Below are 21,914 nucleotides of genomic sequence, written 5' to 3' on the forward strand. Positions count from 1 at the left end.
TCTGGGCTAAGTTTTAAAGTTGCTTTGTAGAGACAAGATCTTGCTATGTTGCCCAGGCTGGTCTTGAACTCCTGGGCTCAAGCAGTCCTCCTGCCTTGGCCTTCCAAAGTGTTGGAGTTACAGGTGTGAGCTACCGTTCGGAGCCTTAGTTCAATTATTGATCTGTTTATTGTCTTTCTAAAAGGAAGAATCCAGGATTCAGGATAATCTATAATTTTTTTTATCATCTCCTAACTAATCAAGTGTTAGTTTATGTAATTTTCATTTTATCTAAATTCTCTTTCAAAACAAAAGTTCCTGTATTTGTAGATTAAAGCATTTTAAAAACACTGCTGAAAGAAATCATAGGTGTAGACACAAATAAATGGAAACACATCCCATGCTCATGGATGGGTAGAATCAATATTATGAAAATGACCATACTGCCAAAAGCAATCTACAAATTCAATGCAATTCCCATCAAAATACCACCATCATTCATGCCGGGTGCGGTGGCTCGTGCCTGTAATCGCAGGAGTTCAAGACCAGCCTGGCCAATATGGTCAAACCCTGTCTCTACTAAAAATACAAAAATTAGTCGAGCATGGTGGCACGCACCTGTAGTCCCAACTACTTGAGAGACTGAGGCAGAAGAATCACTTGAACCCGGGAGGCAAAGGTTGCAGTGAGCCGAGATCATGCCACTGCACTCCAGCCTGGGCGACAGAGAGAGACTCTGTCTCAAAAAAACAAAAAACGAAAAGCAACCACCATCATTCTTCACAGAACCAGAAAAAAAAATCCTAAAATTCATATGGAACCAAAAAAGAGCCCACATATCCAAAGCAAGACTAAGCAAAAAGGACATATCTGGAGGCATCACATTACCCGATCTCAAACTATACTACAAGGGCATAGTCATTAAAACAGCATGGTACTGGTATAAAAATAGGCATATAGACCAATGGAACAGAATAGAGAACCCAGAAATAAGCCAAATACTTACAGTCAACTGATCTTTGACAGAACAAACAAAAACATAAAGTGAGAAATGGACATCCTATTCAATAGGTGGTGCTGGGATAATTGGCAAGCCACAAGTAGGAGAATGAAACTGGATTCTCGTCTCTTACCCTATGCAAAAATCAACTCAACATGGATCAAAGACTTAAATCTAAGACCTGAAGCCATAAAATTCTAGAAGATAACATTGGAGAAGCCCTTCAAGACATTGACTTAGGCAAAGGCTTCATGACCAAAAACCCAAAAGCAAATGCAACAAAGCAAAAGATAAATAAATAGGACTTAATTAAACTAAAAAGCTTCTGCACAGCAAAAGAAATAATCTGCAAAGTAGACAGACAAGGGAGAAAATCTTCACAATCCATACATCTGACAAAGGACTAATATCCAGAATCTACATGGAACTCAACAAAATCAGCAAGAACAAAACAAACAATCCCATGAAAATGTGGGATAAGGATATGAATAGACACTTCTCAAAAGAATTTATACAAATGGCCAACGAACAGGAAAAAATGCTCAGCATCACTGATTATCAGGGAAATGAACATCAAAACCACGGTACGATATGACCTTACTCTTGCAAGAATGACCATAATCAAAAAATCAAAATATAAAAATATTGGCATGGATGTGGTGAAAAGGGAACAGTTTTACACTCTTGATGGGATTGTAAACTAGCATAACCACTATGGAAAACAGTATGGAGATTCCTTAAAGAACTAAAAGTAGATCTACCATTTGATTCAGCAATCCCACTCCTGCGTATCTACCCAAAGGAAAAGAAGTCATTACACAGAAAAGATACTTGCACACGCATGTTTATTGCAGCACCATTTGCAATTGTAAAAATGTGGAACCAGCCCAAGTGCCCATCAATCAATGAGTGGATAAAGAAAATGTGGTATATATATACCATACAATACTACTGAATACTCCTCAGCCATAAAAAGGAACTAAATAATGACATTCGCAGCAACCTGGACGAGATTGGAGACCATTATTCCAAGTGAAGTAACTCAGGAATAGAAAACTAAACATCGTATGTTCTCACTCATAAGTGGGAGCTAAGCTATGAGGACGCAATGGCGTGAGAATGATACAATGGACTTTGGAGACTTGCAGGAAAGGGTGGGAGTGGGGGTGAGGGATAAAAACTACACATTGGGTACAGTGTATACTGCTTGGGTGATGGGTGCACCAAACTCTCAGAAATTGCCACTAGAGAATTTACTCTTGTAAACAAACACCACCTGTTCCCCAAAAACCTACTGAAATTTAAAAAGTAATGATAAAATAAAGCTGAAAGAAGCATGCTAAAATATAGCTAAAATATGCATCTAATCTTAATCTAAAATTGTAGATGTGGAATTGCTAGTTCAGAGCCTCTGATACATACTGTAAAATCCACCTGTTATTTGGACCCACAATGTTTCACTGTTATGTTCTTTCACTTTTACCCAAGTATTGTATTAAAATGAGAAAGAAAAAATAATCCTTTAAAAAATATATATTTGCTTTCTGATGACTTCAAACTTTCTTCATATTTTTTTAGCCATTTCATTTCCGATCTGAATAACTGAATGATTATAGCTTTACCTACTTTTTTCTTGGGTAATTTGTAAGAATCTCTTACCATTAAATTATACATAATGTCTCCATTTGTTATTTATATTTAATGTCTATTTTAGGTTTCTAACGGTCAAACTTGTTTTTTAGGGTCAAATCAATAATCTTGTCTTTTATAAATTCTGCTTTAGAATACATGCTTTAAAAGACCTTCAGAATGCTAAAGTAAATATTAATTAAAGTTATATTAAACATTTAAATGAAACATATTTTCTTAAAAAATACATTTTAAGCAGTTTTAAGAAATAAATTAGGATGAATATTCCGGCCTACAAATGCTAACCTCATTAGAATGTCTCCTATTTTTCTGCTAAATTGAGAACACAGACTTCTGTGCCCCGGAAGCAGCTGCCTGGGGCACCTCTTTAACTCCGTCAGCTGTGCCTGCCTATGCCTCAAATGAGGTGACCATTCAAGGAAAAATGTCTGCTTAGAGACCTCACTTCTTGATATGCATGTGTGTTACTTGTAGTTGATCTGCTAGTTTTTTGTTGGTATTGTTATGTAAACTTAAGCAGAGATAGTTTCTTGATTCCTTTTTACCTCTGGCTATGAAATAGTTGCTTTTGCAGCTGCCTTTACTGAGCACAATAAGTCAGTTTTGTGAAGTGCTGGCTTCACATCAGCGATGCTTCTGCTTCTCCTGCTGGCGGACGTTCCCTGATGACTTGCTATGCTCCATGTACTCTTCTGAGTGCCTGTGTGTACCGATGCATTCAGCCCTCCTCGCAAAAGCACTTTGAGGTAGAAACTGTCGTTATTCCCATTTGCAGGTGAGGTCATTGAGACACAGAGACGTTAAGTAACTTGCACAATGTCACAGAGCTAATAAGGTGTAAAGCTGAAAATTGAATCCAGCAGTCTGGGTCCTGAGCTTTATAGTGTTACTTTGATTGAAAAACCACACAAAAAAACCATACGGTTGAAAGTAAAACTGCCCAGACTCCCACTACCCAGATATTTCCACTATGGATATTAGATGATCATTCTTCAGATATCTGTATGTGATTAATAATTTTATATGAGTGGGATTGTGATTCTTTATAACCTGCTGTTTTCATTTGATATTACAGTGTCACAAAGGAGAGATTTCTGTGTCATCAAAACAGAATGTTTAACACTTACCTCTAATAGACTATTCAAGGAATAGTCTTTTGATGAAACTTGAACTCTGCTAAAATAACTATTGTAATTTGTAGTTTGTTCCATTTACCATCGCAAATAAAAATACCAGTGGGAAGTTTTCAGGTGACCATATTTCTAATTATTGTGATGGCTTTTCCTAAAATTTGACTTAGAGGTTGTAGACATCTGACTCCATTGATATATCCATAATTTTAAAGAAACCACTAGTATTATATGTGCAAGGCATGACTCCACAGTAGGGATATTCTTTCTTTATACTTCGAGGAAGACGGATTTAGTTTGGGATAACGATGTCAAAGCGAACGTTTTTAGAGTCTAGATTTGTGGAGAGTGTGTGAGTGATATCCGTGTGGCTGTGTGGTCATCTGATCTCCCCAGCCCTCGACGGCCTGATTTCGTTATCCTCGGGCTGTCCTTGTCTGGTGTCCCCGGTGGAGTCTTGCATCTCTCCAGTAATGGCAGTTTTTCAATTGTTTTGGCAGCTTGTTGCTGGCTTTAATTGTGCTTGTAATGATGTTGCCTAATGTTTGCGCTAAAAATAAATGCCCTGCTGTTGCTTGTGCCTATTGCTATTTTTTCTGTCTCATTAATTATTGGAGTCCAGTGAATTTTATTACCCCTCTTTAGCATCGTAGAAATCTGTTACTGTTCTTTTAGTTTTCATAATTTTAAACAAACAATCACTTTGGGTTTATGATTTGACAATATAAAGACAGATTTCTTTTTTCTTTCTTTTCTTTCTAATTTTATTTTATTTTATTTTTTAAAGACAGGGTCACACTCTGTCACCCAGGCTGGAGTGCAGTGATGCAATCATATCTCACTGCAACCGCAAACTCCCAGGCCCAGAATATCCTCCTGCTCCAGCCTCCTGAGTAACTGAGACTACCAGTGTATGCCACCATGCGCAGCTAACTTAAAAAAAAAAAAAAATTGGGCCAGGCGCGGTGGCTCACTCCTGTAATTCCAGCACTTTGGGAGGCTGAGGCGAGTGGATCACGAGGTCAGGAGTACGAGACCAGCCTGGCCAATGTGGTGAAACCCCATCTCTACTAAAATTACAAAAAGTATCTGAGCGTGGTGGCACATATAGTCCCAGTTACTTGGGAGGCTGAGGCGGGAGAATCACTGGAACCCAGAAGGCGAAGGTTGCAGTGAGCTGAGATTGTACCACTGTACCCCAACCTGGGTGACAGAGCAAGACTTCGTCTCAAAAAAAAAAAAAAATTGTAGAGATGAGGTCTTGCTATGTTGTGCAGGCTGGTCTTGAACTCCTGGCCTCGAGCAATCCATTTCACTTGGCTTCTCAAAATGTTGGGATTATAGGTGTGAGCCACCAAGGCTGGCCAAAGACATAGATTTCTGTGTCCTTAAAGGAAGAAAGCTCAACTCAGTGCTTTGCTTGTGTTCATGACTCAGTATTTTTTTGTTTGTGGAATGATTGCGCCAAGTTCTGCCTAACATACACAGCATTCTGGTTAATGCCCTACTTACTGCCCAGTAATAATTCTGTCTTATATTTGTGGTACAAATTTGTACTCTTGGAAAATTATTTTTTCTTCTCCTGAGCACAGGAATCTAAAAAGATCCTCCTCCTCTTTGTATAAGAGAGTATTCGTTCTATTTATTTTTATTTATTTATTTTAGAGACAGGGTCTCACTCTGTCACCCAGGCTGGAGTGCCGTGGCATGATCATAGCTCATTGCAGTCTCAAATTCCTGGTCTCAAGCGATTCTCCCATCTCAGCCTCCAGAGTAGCTGGGACTACAGGTGCGCCACCGTGCCCAGCCTATTCGTTCTTAATACCGTGTCTGAATGTTGCTTTTTTAATCCAGCTGTATGTCATGGGCATCCTATCTCATTCATTCAGTGGCGATATGGTCATTCCTAGGGTGCTTCTATTAACAAAAATGTTTTATGAAAACTTAACCATTTTCCAATTGAATCCCATTTGTTGGAAGTTTAACATTTGTAAGATTTGTGCATGGTGTGTTGGTACCACCAAGTGCTATTAAGAGGGGAAGAGTGCCATTGGGCTCCCTCTGTTGTACCATCAGTGTGGCCTTTGGGAAGTTTTTATCCTGTCGTCTTGGAATGGGTTATTGTACTGGTTTCTGCTTCACGCCAAGCTGTGAACAGTACAGAGTAGCAGGTCAGCAGGCACCTTTGTGAGGATGTACACAGGAGCGATGCCTAGAGCGGTCCACCGCTGACAGAAGGGAATTTACCTGCCCAGCTCCCTGCGGGACCCCAGAGTCAACACATAGAGGGGCCTTTAGCGAGAGGAACTGAAAAGCAGCATTGGCATAAATAGGGCATGGGTTCATGGAGGAGTGAAGAGCTGGGGATTATACTTTAATCTACCAGAGGCCCCTCCTGGGTTCTCTTGCTGTATATACCATGGAGGGCCAACTTCTTCCAACCTGAAACTTTCTTCAGCCTTCTCCCTTCAATTTTTTTCCACCATGCTGTACTTCTACACAATTCATGACGTTCCAACACAAATTTCCCATTAAAAAACCTGAAGCTGTAGATCTAACGTTTGACTTTCCATGGCACTGAAGATACATTTATTCCTTCCTTTTGGCTCAGACGGCCCCTCCCCATGTTGGAAAATGGTTTCTAAAAAGAGCTCAGTGAAGCGGCAGTAGTGGAATTCTCTGTACTTTTTCCTTGGCAAGGAGTTCTTTCCCTCACCCGCTCCTTACCTGTTCTAGACCCACTCAAGCTTTTGTCTCTGAGCTTTCTGTCCTCATTCCCTGGTTGGCCTTGGAAGCAGCGGAGCCAACTTTCATGTTTTCTGGATAACCCACCCTGGAGCTTTAGCAGTTAGAAATCACATTCACTGAAAATTGCTTTTGTCCACATTTGCTTCTCTGTTGACTATCAGTATGTGGAGTATTACTAGCCTCTTTTCTTTATTTAAAAACAGCTTTACTGAGATCCGATTCACGTACCATACAATTCATCCATCTAAAGGATGCAGCTTGGTGGGTCCTGGTGTATTCCGAATTGTTCAACCATCAGCACAATCCATTTCAGAGCATTTTTATCAGTCCAGAAGGAAACCCTTTATGCATTAGCAGTCACTCCCAGTTCCCCCTCTACATCCCCCAGCCCTGGGATACTTTCCGTCTCTAGATTTGCCTGATCCAGACATTTCATACAAATGGAATCATACCACCTGTGATTCTTTGACTGGATCTTTTCACTTAGGAAAAGATTATCAAGGTTCACGTTGTGGTGTGGGTCATAGAAGTATTTCATTTTTATGGCTGAATAATATTCCATTGTATGGATAGACCACATTTTTGTTTATCCACTCATCAGTTGATGAATATCCACTTTCCCCCAACTTTTTGGCTATTATGAATAGCTGTGAACATTCACAAACAATTTTTTGTGTAGATTTTTTTTTTTGAGATAGAGTCTTGCTCTGTTGCCCAGCCTGGAGTGCAGTGGCACGATCTTGGCTCATTGCAACCTCCACCTCCTGGGTTCAAGCGATTCTCCTGCTTCAGCCTCCCCAGTAGCTGGGTTTACAGCTGCCCACCACCGTACCTGGCTAATCTTTTGTATTTTTAGTAGAAACGGGGTTTCACCATGTTGGCCAGGCTGGTCTCGAACTCCTGACCTCAGGTGATCCACCTGCCTCGGCCTCCCAAAGTACTGGGGTTACAGGTGTGAGCCACCATGCCCAGCCAGATGTATGTTTTTAAAAATCTCTCAGGTATATATCCGAAGTGGAATTGATGGGTCATACGGGAACTCTATGGCTAGCATTTAGAGGAACTGCCAAACTGTTTTCCAAAGTGGAAAACTAGCAGTGTATAAGGCTTTAGTTTCTCCATATTCTCACCAACACTTGTCTTTGCCTAACCTAAGGTCATAAAGGTTTACTCCTGCATTTTCTTCTGAGAGTTTTATAGTCTTAGCTCTCACTTTTATCCCTGTGATGCATTTGGAGTTAATTTCTGTGCATGTTGTAAGGACAAGATCCAGCTTCATTCCTTGCAGGCAGCTGTCCAGTTGTCCCAACACAGTTTATTAAAAAGACTATTCTTTGCGCGATTGTCTTGGCACCTTTGATGAAAATCACCTGACCATAAATTTGAGGTTCTGATTCTGGACTCTCAGTTCTATTTCTTTGATACACATTTTTTTGTCCTTATGCTAATACCACATTGTCTTGATTACTGTAGCTTTGTAGTAAGCTTTCAAATTGGAAAATGTGAGTTCTCTAACTTTGTTCTTTTCCAAGATTGTTTTGGCTATTCTGTGTATGTTGCATTTCCAAATGAATTTTAGGATCGGCTTGTAAATATTTATCAAAACAATCCAACTGGGATTTTGGTCAGGATTATGTTGACTTTGTAGGTGACTTTGGCGTTACCTGCTCCTCAAACCTTTAAATTATTAATGATAAGCAAGTTGCCAGCTGTCTTTCAACTCTTTGGAATTTACATGTAGGTTAGAAATGCTGATCTCAGAGAAAAAAATTTTGAATAAAGAATTAGGTCAGGCACAGTGAATCATATCTTCAATCCCAGTACCTTGGGAGGCTGAGGTGGAAGGATAGCTTGAGCCCAGGAGTTTAAGATAAGCCTGGGCAACACAGTGAGACACTGTCTCTACAAAAAGTAAAAAATTACCTGGGTGTGATGGTGCATGCCTGTAAGGGGGAGCCGCATTCACATCCTGCGGGAGCCACGGTTTAATGCATGCAGTCAGGAGATCTGGGCACCCCAGGCTGTTCGGCCATACCACTTGTTCACCTCCTTCAGATTAACTTTGCAAGTGCCTGCCAGTCTGCATGGTTTGAAAGGTTAGGTGTTTGGAGATCATGTGCCCAGAGGGCTGGGATGCACTGGCGCAAAGCTGTGCAAAATCGCTGGGTCTGAATGGGTGCTTGAGAAAGTAAAGGAACTGGAGGCAGCAGATAGCTGAGGTCAAATTCAGGCTTCACAGACATCCAAAGAAACTCTTTTGCTCTCTTTCCTGCTTTCTTCAGGGCCCCAGCATCTATGGTCAAAAAAGTGGTTCACTATTCATAGGCTGTTAGTAAAGTCAGAGGAAATTTTGACCTTTGGAAGTTCTTGAAGAATGGAGCCTCTCACAAGCTCAGAATGAGCAGCTCCTTTCTTTTTCCTGCAGCCATTGGAAATACAGGCCCGGCTACAACACAAGCCAGCAGCACACACCAGAATCCTGTTCCTGACCTGCACCATCCCCAGCGGCCCACGATAGAACGTTTTTGTAGGCATTCCTCCTCATGGGAGAGGATAGAGTACATGCGAGTTTTTGCTCTCCTCCCCACCCCTTTCATAAGAGCACTGTGCTTTCTTTTCTTCTCTTTTTTTTCTTTTCTTGTTTGTTTGTTTTTCTTTTTCTTTTTTAGACAGGGTCTTGATGTGTCACCCAGGCTGGAGTGCAGTGGTGCGATCATAGCTCACTGCAGCCTCGATCTCCTAGACTCAAGCAATCCTCCTGCCTAACCTCCCGAGGAGCTGGGATTATAGGCACCAGCCACTATGCCTGCTAATATTTTGTTTGTTTGTTTTTTGTTCAGAGACGAGGTCTCACTATACTGTCCAGGCCGGGATGACTGTGCTTTCAACCAATGCAAACTGAGATCCTGGCAAGGGAAATATTCCCTTCCTCCATGCCTCAGTAACTCTCTTGAAAGGGAAAACTGAGTGATGATTGTGTGGGGAGGAGACAGGCCAGGAGCTTGAAGATAGGGTTTATGCTGTTAAAGTGAGATAAACAGCTGTGGTGAGGGCCGTGCCTGCTGAGCTCCTTTAAGGAGAAGCCCCAGGAATCCTTCACTGAGTGGTTTTCAGCTGAAGAGTTTCATTGATATTTGAAAATTGGTGCTGGAAACTACAAAAGCAAAGCGTGAACAGAGGTATTGGAGAGGGGCATGAGGGGACCCTGACGGCAGCTGAGCAGGTGGAGCGGGGACTGCCTCGGTCCACAGACATGGCCCCCGGAACTGTGGTGCCGTTTGATGTGGGGGATGTGTGTCCTCTAAGAATATAGGAGTCTAGGTGCAGAACGGTCCTCCTGGGTGTCAGAATGCTAGTGACAAGAGAGGAGGAGGAAGGACCTGTCCATATACAAAGCTACCTTAGGGAAACATTGTAACCAGCTCTGCCCTGAGCCCGGGAGGAGGCCATGCTGGCAGTGAAGGACGTGGCCTGGGCCGTGGGGACACAGAGGCCGGCAGAGGGGACAGCCTCAGAGCTGCGTGGACAGGCTTCTTCTGCTCACACACAGGCTCCTGCCCTGCCTCTTGTCCCTCGGGAGTTCTTTTGTCACTGGAGACCCTGCTGTTGCCCTTTGCTCTCCAGTGCATGTCCCCTTCGTCCACATGCCCCCTCCTTGGTGGGGACAGGCTGCTCTGGGAGGGACACTGTGCTCGATGAACACCCTCCCAGGTCAGGCAATGACATTTTGCTGGCATGCGTTTTAGTCTGGGATGCCCTGAGTAGCTTCTAATTATGAGGCACTGTCTGTGCCTCTTGGGTGGAGGCCAGGTTTCCGTTCTGCCAACTCTCAGAGGACGTGGGGCCAAGACACAGAGCCACTGAGACAGGAGTTTCAGGGGGTCCGGAGGTGGATTTGCCGAGAATCTAAGAAGCACTTTACCTAGTTTTGTTTCCTCTCCTCCCTTCCCCTCCCTTTCCCTCCCTTTCCCTTCTGTCCTCTTCTTTTCTTTTATGGAGCTAATTTCCTAAGTCTGGCTAAAATACAGGAGAAAAGGCCTATAAAGCCTATGAGTGTCATTCTTGAATAGGAAATTAGCAAACAGATTTTGTTTGGTAACAGAAGAAGCTGCTCCTGAGGCGCTGACAGCCTGTCCTAACAGAGGCAGCTGGGCTGCAGTGAGCACGGACCCGCCGTAGCAAGACCTCTGCGTCCAGAGCGGCCCCATGGAAGGTGCCGGACTCCCCCTCACTCCAAGAAGAGGACACTTTTTGAGGGCGGGGACCTTGTTACCTTCTTCACCTTCTCTTTTTGTTTCTGATTGCTGCTGTAACAGATTGCCACACACTCAGTGGCTTAAAACAACAACAGACTGACTCCCTCTGCGCTGTGAAGGTCAGAAGTCAGAAATGGGTCTCACGCCTGTGGTCCCAGCTACTTGGAGGCTGAGACGGGAGGATCACTTGAGCCCAGGAGTTCAAGACCAGCCTGGGCAACACAGTGAGAGTCCCATTTCTATAAAAAGTTTTTAAAAAATTAGGCAGATGTGGTGACATGCAGCTGTAGTCCCAGCTACTCAGGAGGCTGAGACAGGAAGATCACTTGAGCCCAGGAGGTTGAGGCTGCAGTTAGCCGAGATTGCACCACTGCACTCCAGCCTAGGCAACAGAATGAGACCTTGTCTCAAAACAAGAACAAAACATAAAAAGATTAAAAAAAGAAGAAGAAGAAGTGCGTCTCACTGAAATAAAATTAAAATATCTTCAGGCCTTAATCCTTCCTGGAGGTACAAGGGCAGAATCTGTTTCCTTGCCTTTTTCAGAGACCACTCGCTTCCTTGGCTTGTAGCCCCTTCCTCTGTCTTCAGAGCCAGCAGAGTAGCATCTTCAAATCTCTCTCCCACTCCCCTGCCTCCCTCTTTCACTGTTGAGGAGCCTTGTGTGGACACTGGGCTCACCCAAGGAATCAAGATAAATGTCCTCATCTGAAGGTCAGCTGATAAGCGCTATTCCCCTTCCCATGTACCCTAACACAGTCCCGGTGACAGGGATTAGGACATGGACCTCTTTGGGGGGCACTATTCTGCCCGCCACACTCCAGTTTCTCTGCTGCTCAGAACAGTGCCTGCCACGTACTGAGTATTAAAACAGTGGTTACTGTTTGTTGAAGGAATGAATACATTTGATGTAAACCTATGTCTTAATTATATCAACTGAAGCAACATGTCATTTCAGAGAAGCAACACAGGGATGGAAAAAGCATGAAATTTGGAGTCAAGACCTGTGTTCAACATCTTTTCCACCATTGAAGAGCTGTATGTCTTTGGGCAATTCACTTAACCATGCTGAGCCTCAGTTTTCTCCTGTGAATAACAGGAGCTGTTCTGTCTTCTCTCCCTGGCCTCACAGGGTTATTGACTTTTATTACGTGCATTTGGTCATTAAATATTTGTTGAGTCCTTGCTGTGATCCAGATAGGGTTTCAGGGAAGGGTTCTCAGGGAGGGTGGCAGTTGATGAAAGGCGCGACAGAAGTGAGGAGGGGCCTTGAGGATGCCGGAAGGCATCAGGGAAGGTGCGGAGGCTCGGTGGACCTGCCTCTGTGTTTAGGGAGCAGCGAGAAGGCTGGGGCTGGAGACAGGCAGTGGAGGGGCCCGGGAAGGGATCAGGGCCCACCCAAGAGGCCACATAATGGAGCTTGGCTTTTGTACTAGGTTTGAAGGATTCTGAACAGGGAAGAGAAACAATCGGATTTATGCGGGAAGAAATCAATCACTCTGATGTTCAGTTAACATAAGATGATGTCAAGTATTTGCTTCAAAAGACTCCACGGGTGGGGATGGAGGGGGAGGTGAGACGAGGTGGAAACCGGTGTTCCGGGTGTTCGTGGTGATCTTGAAGCCAGGGGATGAGAAGATGGAACTTCATTATTCTAGTCTCTCTTCTTGTGGATGTGCTGGAAAATTTCCACAGTAAAAGTTAAAAATAAATACTTCCTGTGGTCAGCGTAAATATCATCATCCAGCCCGTCAAAACAGGATCTCTCTGGTGGCCGTGTGGCCAGTTTGGAGCTCACTGAATATCTGAAGGCTCTCATGGAAACTCTGGACGTCCAGTCCAGGCAAGACGAACTTTGCTCGGACAGGAGGGAGGCGCAGCTGCGTGAGAGCTGGGGCCGGGTCTGAAGGCCGCGCCGGCTAGCCTGGGTTGGCACACAGCAAAGTGCAGAGTCTGGAGCTCTAGGCGCACTGTGGGAAATGACACCGTATGTTTCTGAGTGCATCTGGTGTGATGGGGCCTGTTCGGAGGCCTCCTCAGGGCTGTGCAGCGAGGATACTGTCCCGCACTGTGGGGTCTTGTCTTGAACGTGGTACGCTTACTGTGACTCTGAGGCTAAGGACGGGAAAGACCGAACCAACCTGGGCAGAGTGGAGAGAGGGCAAGATGAGACCAGTTTTCTATGATCGCCATGGCCATCCTGGCTTTCCCCACAAATGCATAGCACAGTGGCTGTGTATGATGCAAATAGACATACCTAGGAGTGGGGTGGGGCTTAGTTCTGGAATTTTAGGAAATTCCACTTGTTTGCCAACACACAGGACTGTGAACTGAAGGTCACTGCCCTTGGACAATTTCATGGGTGGGAAAAAATGCATTTCTACAGCATATTAAATCATTGATTTCTTTTTTATACATTATTTTAGGGATTAGAATATTCTAGTTCATCACATTGTCTTTTAAAAAACACTAATCCAGGCCGGGCACGGTGGCTCAAGCCTGTAATCCCAGCACTTTGGGAGGCCGAGACGGGCAGATTACGAGGTCAGGAGATCGAGACTAGCCTGGCTAACACGGTGAAACCCCGTCTCTACTAAAAAAATACAAAAAAAACTAGCCGGGCGCGGTGGCGGGTACCTGTAGTCCCAGCTACTTGGGAGGCTGAGGGAGGAGAATGTCGTAAACCCGGGAGGCGGGAGCTTGCAGTGAGCTGAGATCCGGCCACTGCACTCCAGCCTGGGTGACAGAGTGAGACTCCGTCTCAAAAAAAAAACAAAAAACAAAAAAACACTAATCCAGCTGGGTGCAGTGGCTCATGCCTTTAATTCCAGCACTTTGGGAGGCTGAGGCACAAAGATCACTTGAGTCTAGGAGTTGAAACCAGCCTGGGCAACGTAGCGTGAACTTGTCTGTATAAAAACTTAAAAAAAAAAAAATTAACCGGGTATGGTGGCACACACCTGTAGTCCCAGGTACCTGGGAGGCTGAGATGAGAGGATGACTTGAGCCCAGGAGGTTGAGACTGCAGTGAGCGGTGATGGCACCACTGCACTCCATCCTGGGTGACAGAGTGAGACACTGTCCCAATCAATCAGTAAAAGTAATCCATGCCTTGCTCCCACACCGTTTTTGTGGAAAGATGTTTGGATGTGTGTTGCGTCATTTTCTGCTAAATGAGGCTTGCGGCACATCTTGTCAGAAGGAGTCAGGTGCTCATCAGGTCTGTTCTAAAACCCAGCTTCCTCCTGGTACTGTTGCTTCAACCCTTGGATCCCTGAGTGCTGAGAAAGCTTTTTGACTCTAACAACACATTCAAAGAAAAATGAAAGAAAGGGAAAAAAGGCAAAAGACACCCCCTGTCATTGCAGAAGTAATGTATCATGAGATAACAGAAACTTCTTTGAATAATTCAGAAATCGCAAAGCAAGTGGTGGTTTGTCTGTACTGCCGTTATTTAGAGAGAACATCTTCACAGTTCGATGTATCGTCTCCCAGCCCCGTTTTATTCAACTCTGCATACACTCGGGTTTTAGGACGTCTGAGTAGGCATATTAACTAGGCCTCTGCTTCTCTGTGGAGAGAGAGGGTCTATGTAAAAGTCGGAAGCATTCTTCTGAATGGCACAGAAAGAACATTCAGTAATGTGTTTTTCCATTCAACTTTTGCCAGCTGAGAATGTTGAGAACTTCAGGAATTTTCTTCTACCGCTTCTGTCTTTGTTTGAATCCCAGTGGACCTTGGGCTCTTTTTGGCACTTGCCCTTGACTCTCCCTGATGGTGGCCTTGCACCTGACCGGCCACAGAGCAGCATAGGCGCCCAGGCCAAGCCTGAGCGACTCAACAGGGACAGAGCGTCCTCTGGAAATCATAATACAAAGCCCATCACTCCGAGTTCCTGGACCTGATGCCAGAGCATTCTGGCTTGGATAATTCTCATCTGGGAGGCAGAGCCCAGCTGGAGCTGTGCTTGTTTGGAAACTTCATGTATTTTCCACCACTGCCCATTCCTGACTTGCAGGATTTGGCTGCTGTAGAATTTACGATGCCACAAACCTGCATTTAAGGAATGTTGCCTGAGGCAGAGTGGGTGGTCTAAAGGATTAGGAGATTTCCTGGAATAGGACTTTCCACTGTGCTGCTGAGGGGTGTGTGTTTGTGTGTGCGTGCGTGTGTGTGTGTGTGTGTGTGTGTGTGCATGTGCGTGCGTGCGTGTGTGTGCGTGTGTGTGTGCACGTGTGCACGTGCATGCACATAGGGCAGTACAGGATGGGAAAACAAGAGACGTGCGCTACAGGGAAGGCGAGAGCCTCCATCCTGAGCCTGTTTTCACCTTGACCTCAAGCTCTGGACCGTTGTCCTAGAGCTGGAAAAAACCTCAGCTTCGTCTCTGACCCCACCCACTGCACCAGTTTCACAAAATAAGAAAAGCAGGATAGAGCCAAGCCAAGCCTCAGGTCTCTCTTTGAGTCCAGTTCTCTTCACTGCCCCTCAGGTGGGTCCTGATCACACTAGGTCCCTAGATATTAATAAATACTACTTGAAAAAAAAAACAAAATAAATAGGTTTCTTTACTGTAGAAAATTTTCAGATCCTTTAATATACTAATTATGCTTTGTAAACATCCAGGGAAGCATTATTATACGTGGTGTTTCTCAAACTTATTTGGCCAGGAAACCTTTTTTCCTGGCCACCTCCAGGTGGTCTAGTGTTCTGCAGAAGACCCTCAGGAAAATACCACACTAGGCTGTCTTGCCTCGTGTGCCTTTTGATATTTTACAAACACCTAAGTCTAATTGCTGCTGGATATTCCATCATATGGCTAAGCCAAAATTTATGTGTCCATTCCTTAATTGTTAGACATAGAGATTGATTACAGTTTTTCAGCATCATTGATAATTCTCAAATGAATTCTGGTTACTTTGTAACCATCTCTAATTATTCCTTACGAGGCAGAATTGTCAGATCAAAGTATCTGAACATTTGCAAGATTCTTGAAACACATTGTCCAGCTGCTTTCCAGAAAGGTCATGTTCATTTATTTTCTGCCAGCTGCTGGAGGTGGGGCAGGGTGAGTGTCCATCTGTGAAAGCTGAGCAGTCTGAGAAGCTCCAAGAGCTTGAAGAAGGCCATTCCCTTCTCCCCCACCGTAGGGACCTCCAGCAATTAGAAAACAAATAATCACACACACTAAGGACATAAACAGCTATTTCTTTTGAGGAGACACGCTGGGTTTTCACAGTTCCCTGTGCTGTTTCTAAATAATTGAATGACATCTGAAAATTTTCTCAACATTTTAATTTGGTCTTCTAGATGTTTTGTTGGGTAGTCAGAGAAGAAGAGATTTTGAATTGGCATCTGTTGTGCTAATTTTCAAATAACCTTTCAAGGTAAGATGTAAAAATAAAGCTTTATCAGCCTCCTGTGACTGTGAACTTTATTTCTAGAAGAATCTTTTTATGTGAGCATTCCATCAGTCTTAATTCTGACCCCACAGGAATTGAATTATGTCATGTTGAGTACTGAGGCTGATTGTGGTGCTTTTGTTTTATGTTTGTAAGGGGGAAAAGCATATACGTTGTAGACTAGAAGTGATTTATCCTTTTTGTCCTCCACCAAGATCATCCTTTGGTCAATGCATTATTGGGTTTTGGAACTGAGACGTGAACTTCTAACTCATTAAAACCCTCAAGTCCCCAGCAATAAAGTCAGTTAAGTGGCTTCACCAACAGATTTATTTCAAAGTGATTCCATTTGGAGGAAGGAAAGAATGAGTAATGCATTATATACCAAGATCTCTTCAATAATTCATGAGACCTCCACACACCAGTGACCGTTTTAGATTCAGTTCATGGTGTTTTAGCCTAAAATGAACTCTCTCTGTCTTAGAAGACACCCGCAGTGTGCTCCTCTTTGAGCTTGAGTCCATGAATGTCTTTACTTTTGGGAAATAAAGCTTGCATTGACTGCTACTTTGTGTGTTTATGTGAACCACTCTTATATGGAGACTATTTTGAAAAAAATGGGCATTTTGGATAATTGGGGTAAAAAGAGACTGTATCTGCAGTCCTTACCCTTTGAAAAGTAGGAAAGTTTCAAACAATTCTTACTTTTTCCTCCCTTTGGGCAGGAATTCTGATTTTGTTTTTTAAGTGTTAAGGAGTAGGTTGCCAAATGGTGAGTTAAAAATAGATTTATGGATGCCTAATAATTATGCCAGACACAGTGTTGGGCAGTCAGTGAGCATGGGAAGGCACGCATGTGACAAATGTCGCTGTCCCCAAGTGCGTTCCGGAATGGGGGCAGTGGGTGGGGCCAGCCCTTCGGCATCTTCGGCCACCGGACAGTTCAGCTCTGAACTCCTTGGTTCACCCTGAGCTTCGTCCAGCCTTCTCCCTTCTCTGAAACCCGCAGAGGCTCCAGAGTCCTTTCTCTTCAGGGTGGAGACCTGCATGGAGGGATGGAGGCAGGGAGGGTGGCCCACTTCCTTTCCACACTCTTGTGAGTGCCTCACCGGCATTCCTCAGTGCAGTAACAGGGAAACCTGGGGACTCAGATTATTTCCAAATACCATCATTTCAATTTGGCAAGTATTGATCCAATGATGAGTATCGTGGGAAAGAAAATAATGAGTTAGGGTTTTGTTGCTTGCCAGAAAAGCTTCAGGATCCACTTCTCCTTCCTCCCTGCTCTCTCCCCGCTGCCCAATAAAAACAGCTGCTTTGTTCAAAACTTAAAAACCATATTACTTAAAACTCATTGTAAAAAATTATGCTATACAGATGCTTATAAGGAAAATTTGAAATCACTGGAAATCCCACCTGTTAAGATGTAGAGGAACCTCGTGTTATTCCTGCATGCAGAGGCATACGCTCACACACATTTTACCCTACATTATATTATCATATAATAATAAATTAAGCACATAATAAATGATACATTATATGCTCTATGTGCTGTTTGAGACTATTTTTCATCTAACAGTATGTCAAAGATACCTTTTCCTGTAAATAAAAATCATCATTTCAATGTCTATAGAATATCATTACATACATATATGTATTAATCTGTGCACAAAATAACATAGACTGGGTGGCTTAAACAACACCCGTTGATTTCTTACCATTTGGGAGCTGGGAAGGCCAAGATCAAGGTGCCGGCATATGCAGTGCCTGTGAGGGCCCCCTTTCTGGTATGCAGATACTCACCTTCTTGCTGTATCTCACATAGGGGCAGGGCGGGGAGGGAAGAGAAATCTGGTCTCCTTCTCTGCGTATAAGGGACTGATTCCATCAGTGACCTCATCTAATCCTAATTACTTCCCAAAGGCCCCACCTCCTAATACCACCACGTTGGGAGTTAGGGTTTCAATACATAGATTTTAGGGGAGACACAAACATTCGGTTCATAACATTATACCATGAGTCAATTCCCGTTTGCTCCCGTATGCAGCACAGGATGTGTCTTCCTGTGTGTGACAGTCATTCCAGTATATATTCCTCTCAGTGGAATTGCTGGGTCAAATGGGACACACATTTCAACTTTTGATTATGTTACCAACAGTTGCTCTGAAAGAAGATATTCAGCACATTCCATACAGAGTATGTGTGCCTCCCTTCTGAAACCTACACCAACACTGAACATCACACATCTTTTTATGATGTAATCATTTATAAGTGTCTCCTTATTTTTACTGGTGTTCCTCCAATTCTAATTGAACATGTTTTAAAATATTTATTGGCAATTTATGTCTTCTGTGATTTACCTATATCTATGTCTTTGTCCATTTTTCTATTAAGCCATCTTTTTCTTACTGACTTTCAAAATCCCTCCAGGGTACTTTTTTTTTTTTTTGAGATTGAGTCTCACTCTGTCTTCCAGGCTGGTGTGCAGTTTTGCAATCTTAGCTCACTGCAACCTCTGTCCCCTGGGTTCTAGCGTTCCTCCTGCCTCAGCCTCCCGAGTAGCTGAGATTATAGGCATCTGCCATGCCCAGCTAATTTTTGTATTTTTAATAGAGACAGGGTTTCACCATATTGGCCAGGCTGGTCTCAAACTCCTGACCTCAGGTGATCCTGCCTGCCCCAGCCTCCCAAGTGTTGGGATTACAGGCGTGAGCCACCACACTCGGCCCCTCCAGGATACTTTTTAATTAAAAAAAAAAAAAAAGCAGATTAAGACTGGACCCTTCTCCAAAATATATATAAAGTGTATACATTCTGAGACTAATGAGCTCCCCTGCCTGGGGATGAACGATGCTAGTGACCAGTGGCACTTGCTTTGTTAACATTTTGGAGTGGAGCTCCTCTGCTGTCTTGTCATTTGTGGACCTTAGGTAGGTGAGGAAGCCCCGCGTTGGAGAGGTGGCAGCCCTCCAGACCTGAGGCAGCTGCTGCCAAAGCTGCCCTTGCTGATTGGTCTTCATTAACGGCTCAGCAAGGGTCCTGTGATCTTTGCCAGTGTTCCCTTTCCCTCTCCTTGCCATACTTCTTTCCTTTACTGCTGCATAATTCTAATGAGATTGCCCTGGGTCGGTCAGTCATATTGGAGAAATGATGAGCAGCAGAGAAAAGAACATTCACAAGATGGTAACATTTAAAATAAAATTTGTTTTTGGCTTTTACCCAAGAGTAGATTTCATGGTCAGTAAGCCACAAGTATATAAAATATGTGTTGATGAGGAGGAAAATGTCTTATTTAATATGAACCCTGGGGCTAGGCATAGTGGCTCACACCTGTAATACCAGCACTTTGGGAGGCCGAGGCAGGTGGATCACCTGAGGTCAGGAGTTTAAGACCAGCCTGGCCAGCATGGTGAAACTCTGTCTCTAATAAAAATAGAAAAATGATCCAGATGTGGTGGCGCATGCCTGTAACCCTGGCTACTCCGGAGGTCAAGGCACAAGAATCGCTTGAACCCAGGAGGTGGAGGCTGCAGTGAGCCAAGATTATGCCATTGCACTCTAGCCTGAGTGACAAGAGTGAAACTCCATCGCAAAAAAATAAAATAAAATAAAGAATAACATGAACCCTGGAAAAATTAGATGGGGAAGGAATTTAGGGATCCTATAGGGATGATGTAGGATAAAACTTTTATGTTTAATTTGGGATTGAATAAAGTCTGTTCACTTTGGCCTAAAACTGTTCATTGTTCTTAAACAGTTTCATTCATTGGCTCCCATGTACTATCGAGGCTCAGCTGCAGCTGTTATCGTGTATGATATTACCAAGCAGGTAAGACCGTCTCCTTCAGAATTTAGATGTCATTTATGGTGGTTCTCTCACTTAGAGAGACTGAAGCAAAGACGTCACTGCTTGCGTCTTCCCAGTAGCGTGCCACTGTATATTGAGTTTATTTCGTGTATATGTAACAAAGCATCCCATATTTATCTACTAAATTAAACAACAATGACCATTCATTCTTAAAATTGACTGTAAAGGCAAAGTCATGCCTGCTAGTACTATTCTGCAGAATGTCAGCTTTTAAAGAAAAGGAAAATCGTTTTTAATTTCTGCATGCTTTATAATTACAGAATACTTATTTTTGTTAGTGTTTCAATCATACTACTTACTTAAAATGCCAAGCATAACATTTGTGTGCGTGTCAGTAAATCTTTGTGTGTTTGTGTATATGTAATATATTTTTAGTTATAATGTTGAAGGTTTTAGACTTCCATCAACAAATAACTGCAGTAGTTTGATGACATTTTTTCCCACTCCTGCAAATTGAATTCTTTGCTTTTTTTCTCTGGAGTGTTGACTCAGCACATAAGACTATCAGTTTAGTGACCCATCACTGTTACCTTCCACGAGTTCCTGACCACTTCTACCTAAATGTGGTGTGTTGCCTTTGACCTGTTTTCTAGAGGACAATTGTGAGTGAAGGGCCAACAAGAAGACAGGACTCCAGGGATACATGATTCTTTCTTGGTGTAAGCATGAGCATTTACTTAGTCCTGTTATTCTTACTCATGCGGAGTCCAGGCTATCATTTTAAATTAACATTATTTATAGGAGAAAAATCACTGATATGATTTTCTTAACTAGATCAAGTTTTAATTTTAGAAAACTTTACATGGTCTATTTAAGTGTATTTCAGCTAACATTAACTTCTGTGCCTAGACAGAGGTAGTATGTTAATCTGCATGAGTCTCCTAAAAATATTTTTCTCCATTAAATTGTACTGGGCTTGTATTTCTGCTTGGTTGAAATATTATATTAAGGGGTTTTTCTAATGATTTGTGTATACTGTTGGTTTAGGATTCATTTTATACCTTGAAGAAATGGGTCAAGGAGCTGAAAGAACATGGTCCGGAAAACATTGTAATGGCCATCGCTGGAAACAAATGCGACCTCTCAGATATTAGGTAAGACGCATTTTAGTATCTTTTGTGTAGATATTATCCTCCGTCCCTGAATGTCATCCCTGAGTGTACAAAGGTATCATGCCTTTGTTATGTCTGCCCTCAGTGTAATAATTAATGGCCTTTCACTTGTGGTAGTCAATGTGGCATTGATTCAACCAGAGAAGAAATAAGGGAAAGTGATAGGGAAATGCAAATGTGGTGTACCATACAATGATGAAGGTTAAAATTATAATTCCTGTATATAACACAGTTACATCCTGACTCTACATATCTTTGGGCTAAATGGTTTTATTATTTCTGTTGTTACTTTTTCCATTTTTATTATCATTATGACTACTAGCACAATTTTAGTAACACTATGGAAATGGTCATCCCTATCGTAATGACCATTAGAATTCTTAAAATTTTTCATGGCATACCTGTTTGTTTTAGTTCTAGATTTTACCTTAAGAATATAGTCAAGTACGTAATCTCACTATTTTGTTCTTAAATCAGAATATGACACATTGTATGTGAGTACCTTGACTTCCCCCAGTGGTACTGGGTTATTGAAACTTCCCGTATCTGAAAGGAGGTTGTGGGGATCCAGTACACATGAATTAGAGATTTGATGATAGCTTTGCCTAGCCTGGTAAGCTAGCTATTTTACTAAACAAATACATTATTTAAAAAAGGAAATAGTGAATTTGTGGTATCTCCATTCTCTTGGTTAATTTAATTCTCAGGAATTCTAGTAGCTGATTTTCATAAAGACAACTACATCGTGCTTCTGGTTTTGCTAATCAAA

General features: G+C 42.8%; 1 protein-coding gene across 1 annotated transcript in view; it reads left to right on the forward strand.

Moving 5' to 3' along the window:
- The window catches only part of RAB31 (RAB31, member RAS oncogene family), a 90,493-nt gene that overhangs the window by 20,174 nt on the left and 48,405 nt on the right, over positions 1 to 21,914 (forward strand). Inside the window, exons 4-5 of the mRNA XM_011983929.1 lie at positions 19,923 to 19,994; positions 21,021 to 21,127. Coding sequence (XP_011839319.1) covers positions 19,923 to 19,994; positions 21,021 to 21,127 — 179 coding nt within the window. The remainder of the gene's footprint in view (positions 1 to 19,922; positions 19,995 to 21,020; positions 21,128 to 21,914) is intronic.

Source organism: Mandrillus leucophaeus, unplaced genomic scaffold (assembly GCF_000951045.1).
Source record: "Mandrillus leucophaeus isolate KB7577 unplaced genomic scaffold, Mleu.le_1.0 Scaffold257, whole genome shotgun sequence".
NCBI lineage: Eukaryota > Metazoa > Chordata > Mammalia > Primates > Cercopithecidae > Mandrillus > Mandrillus leucophaeus.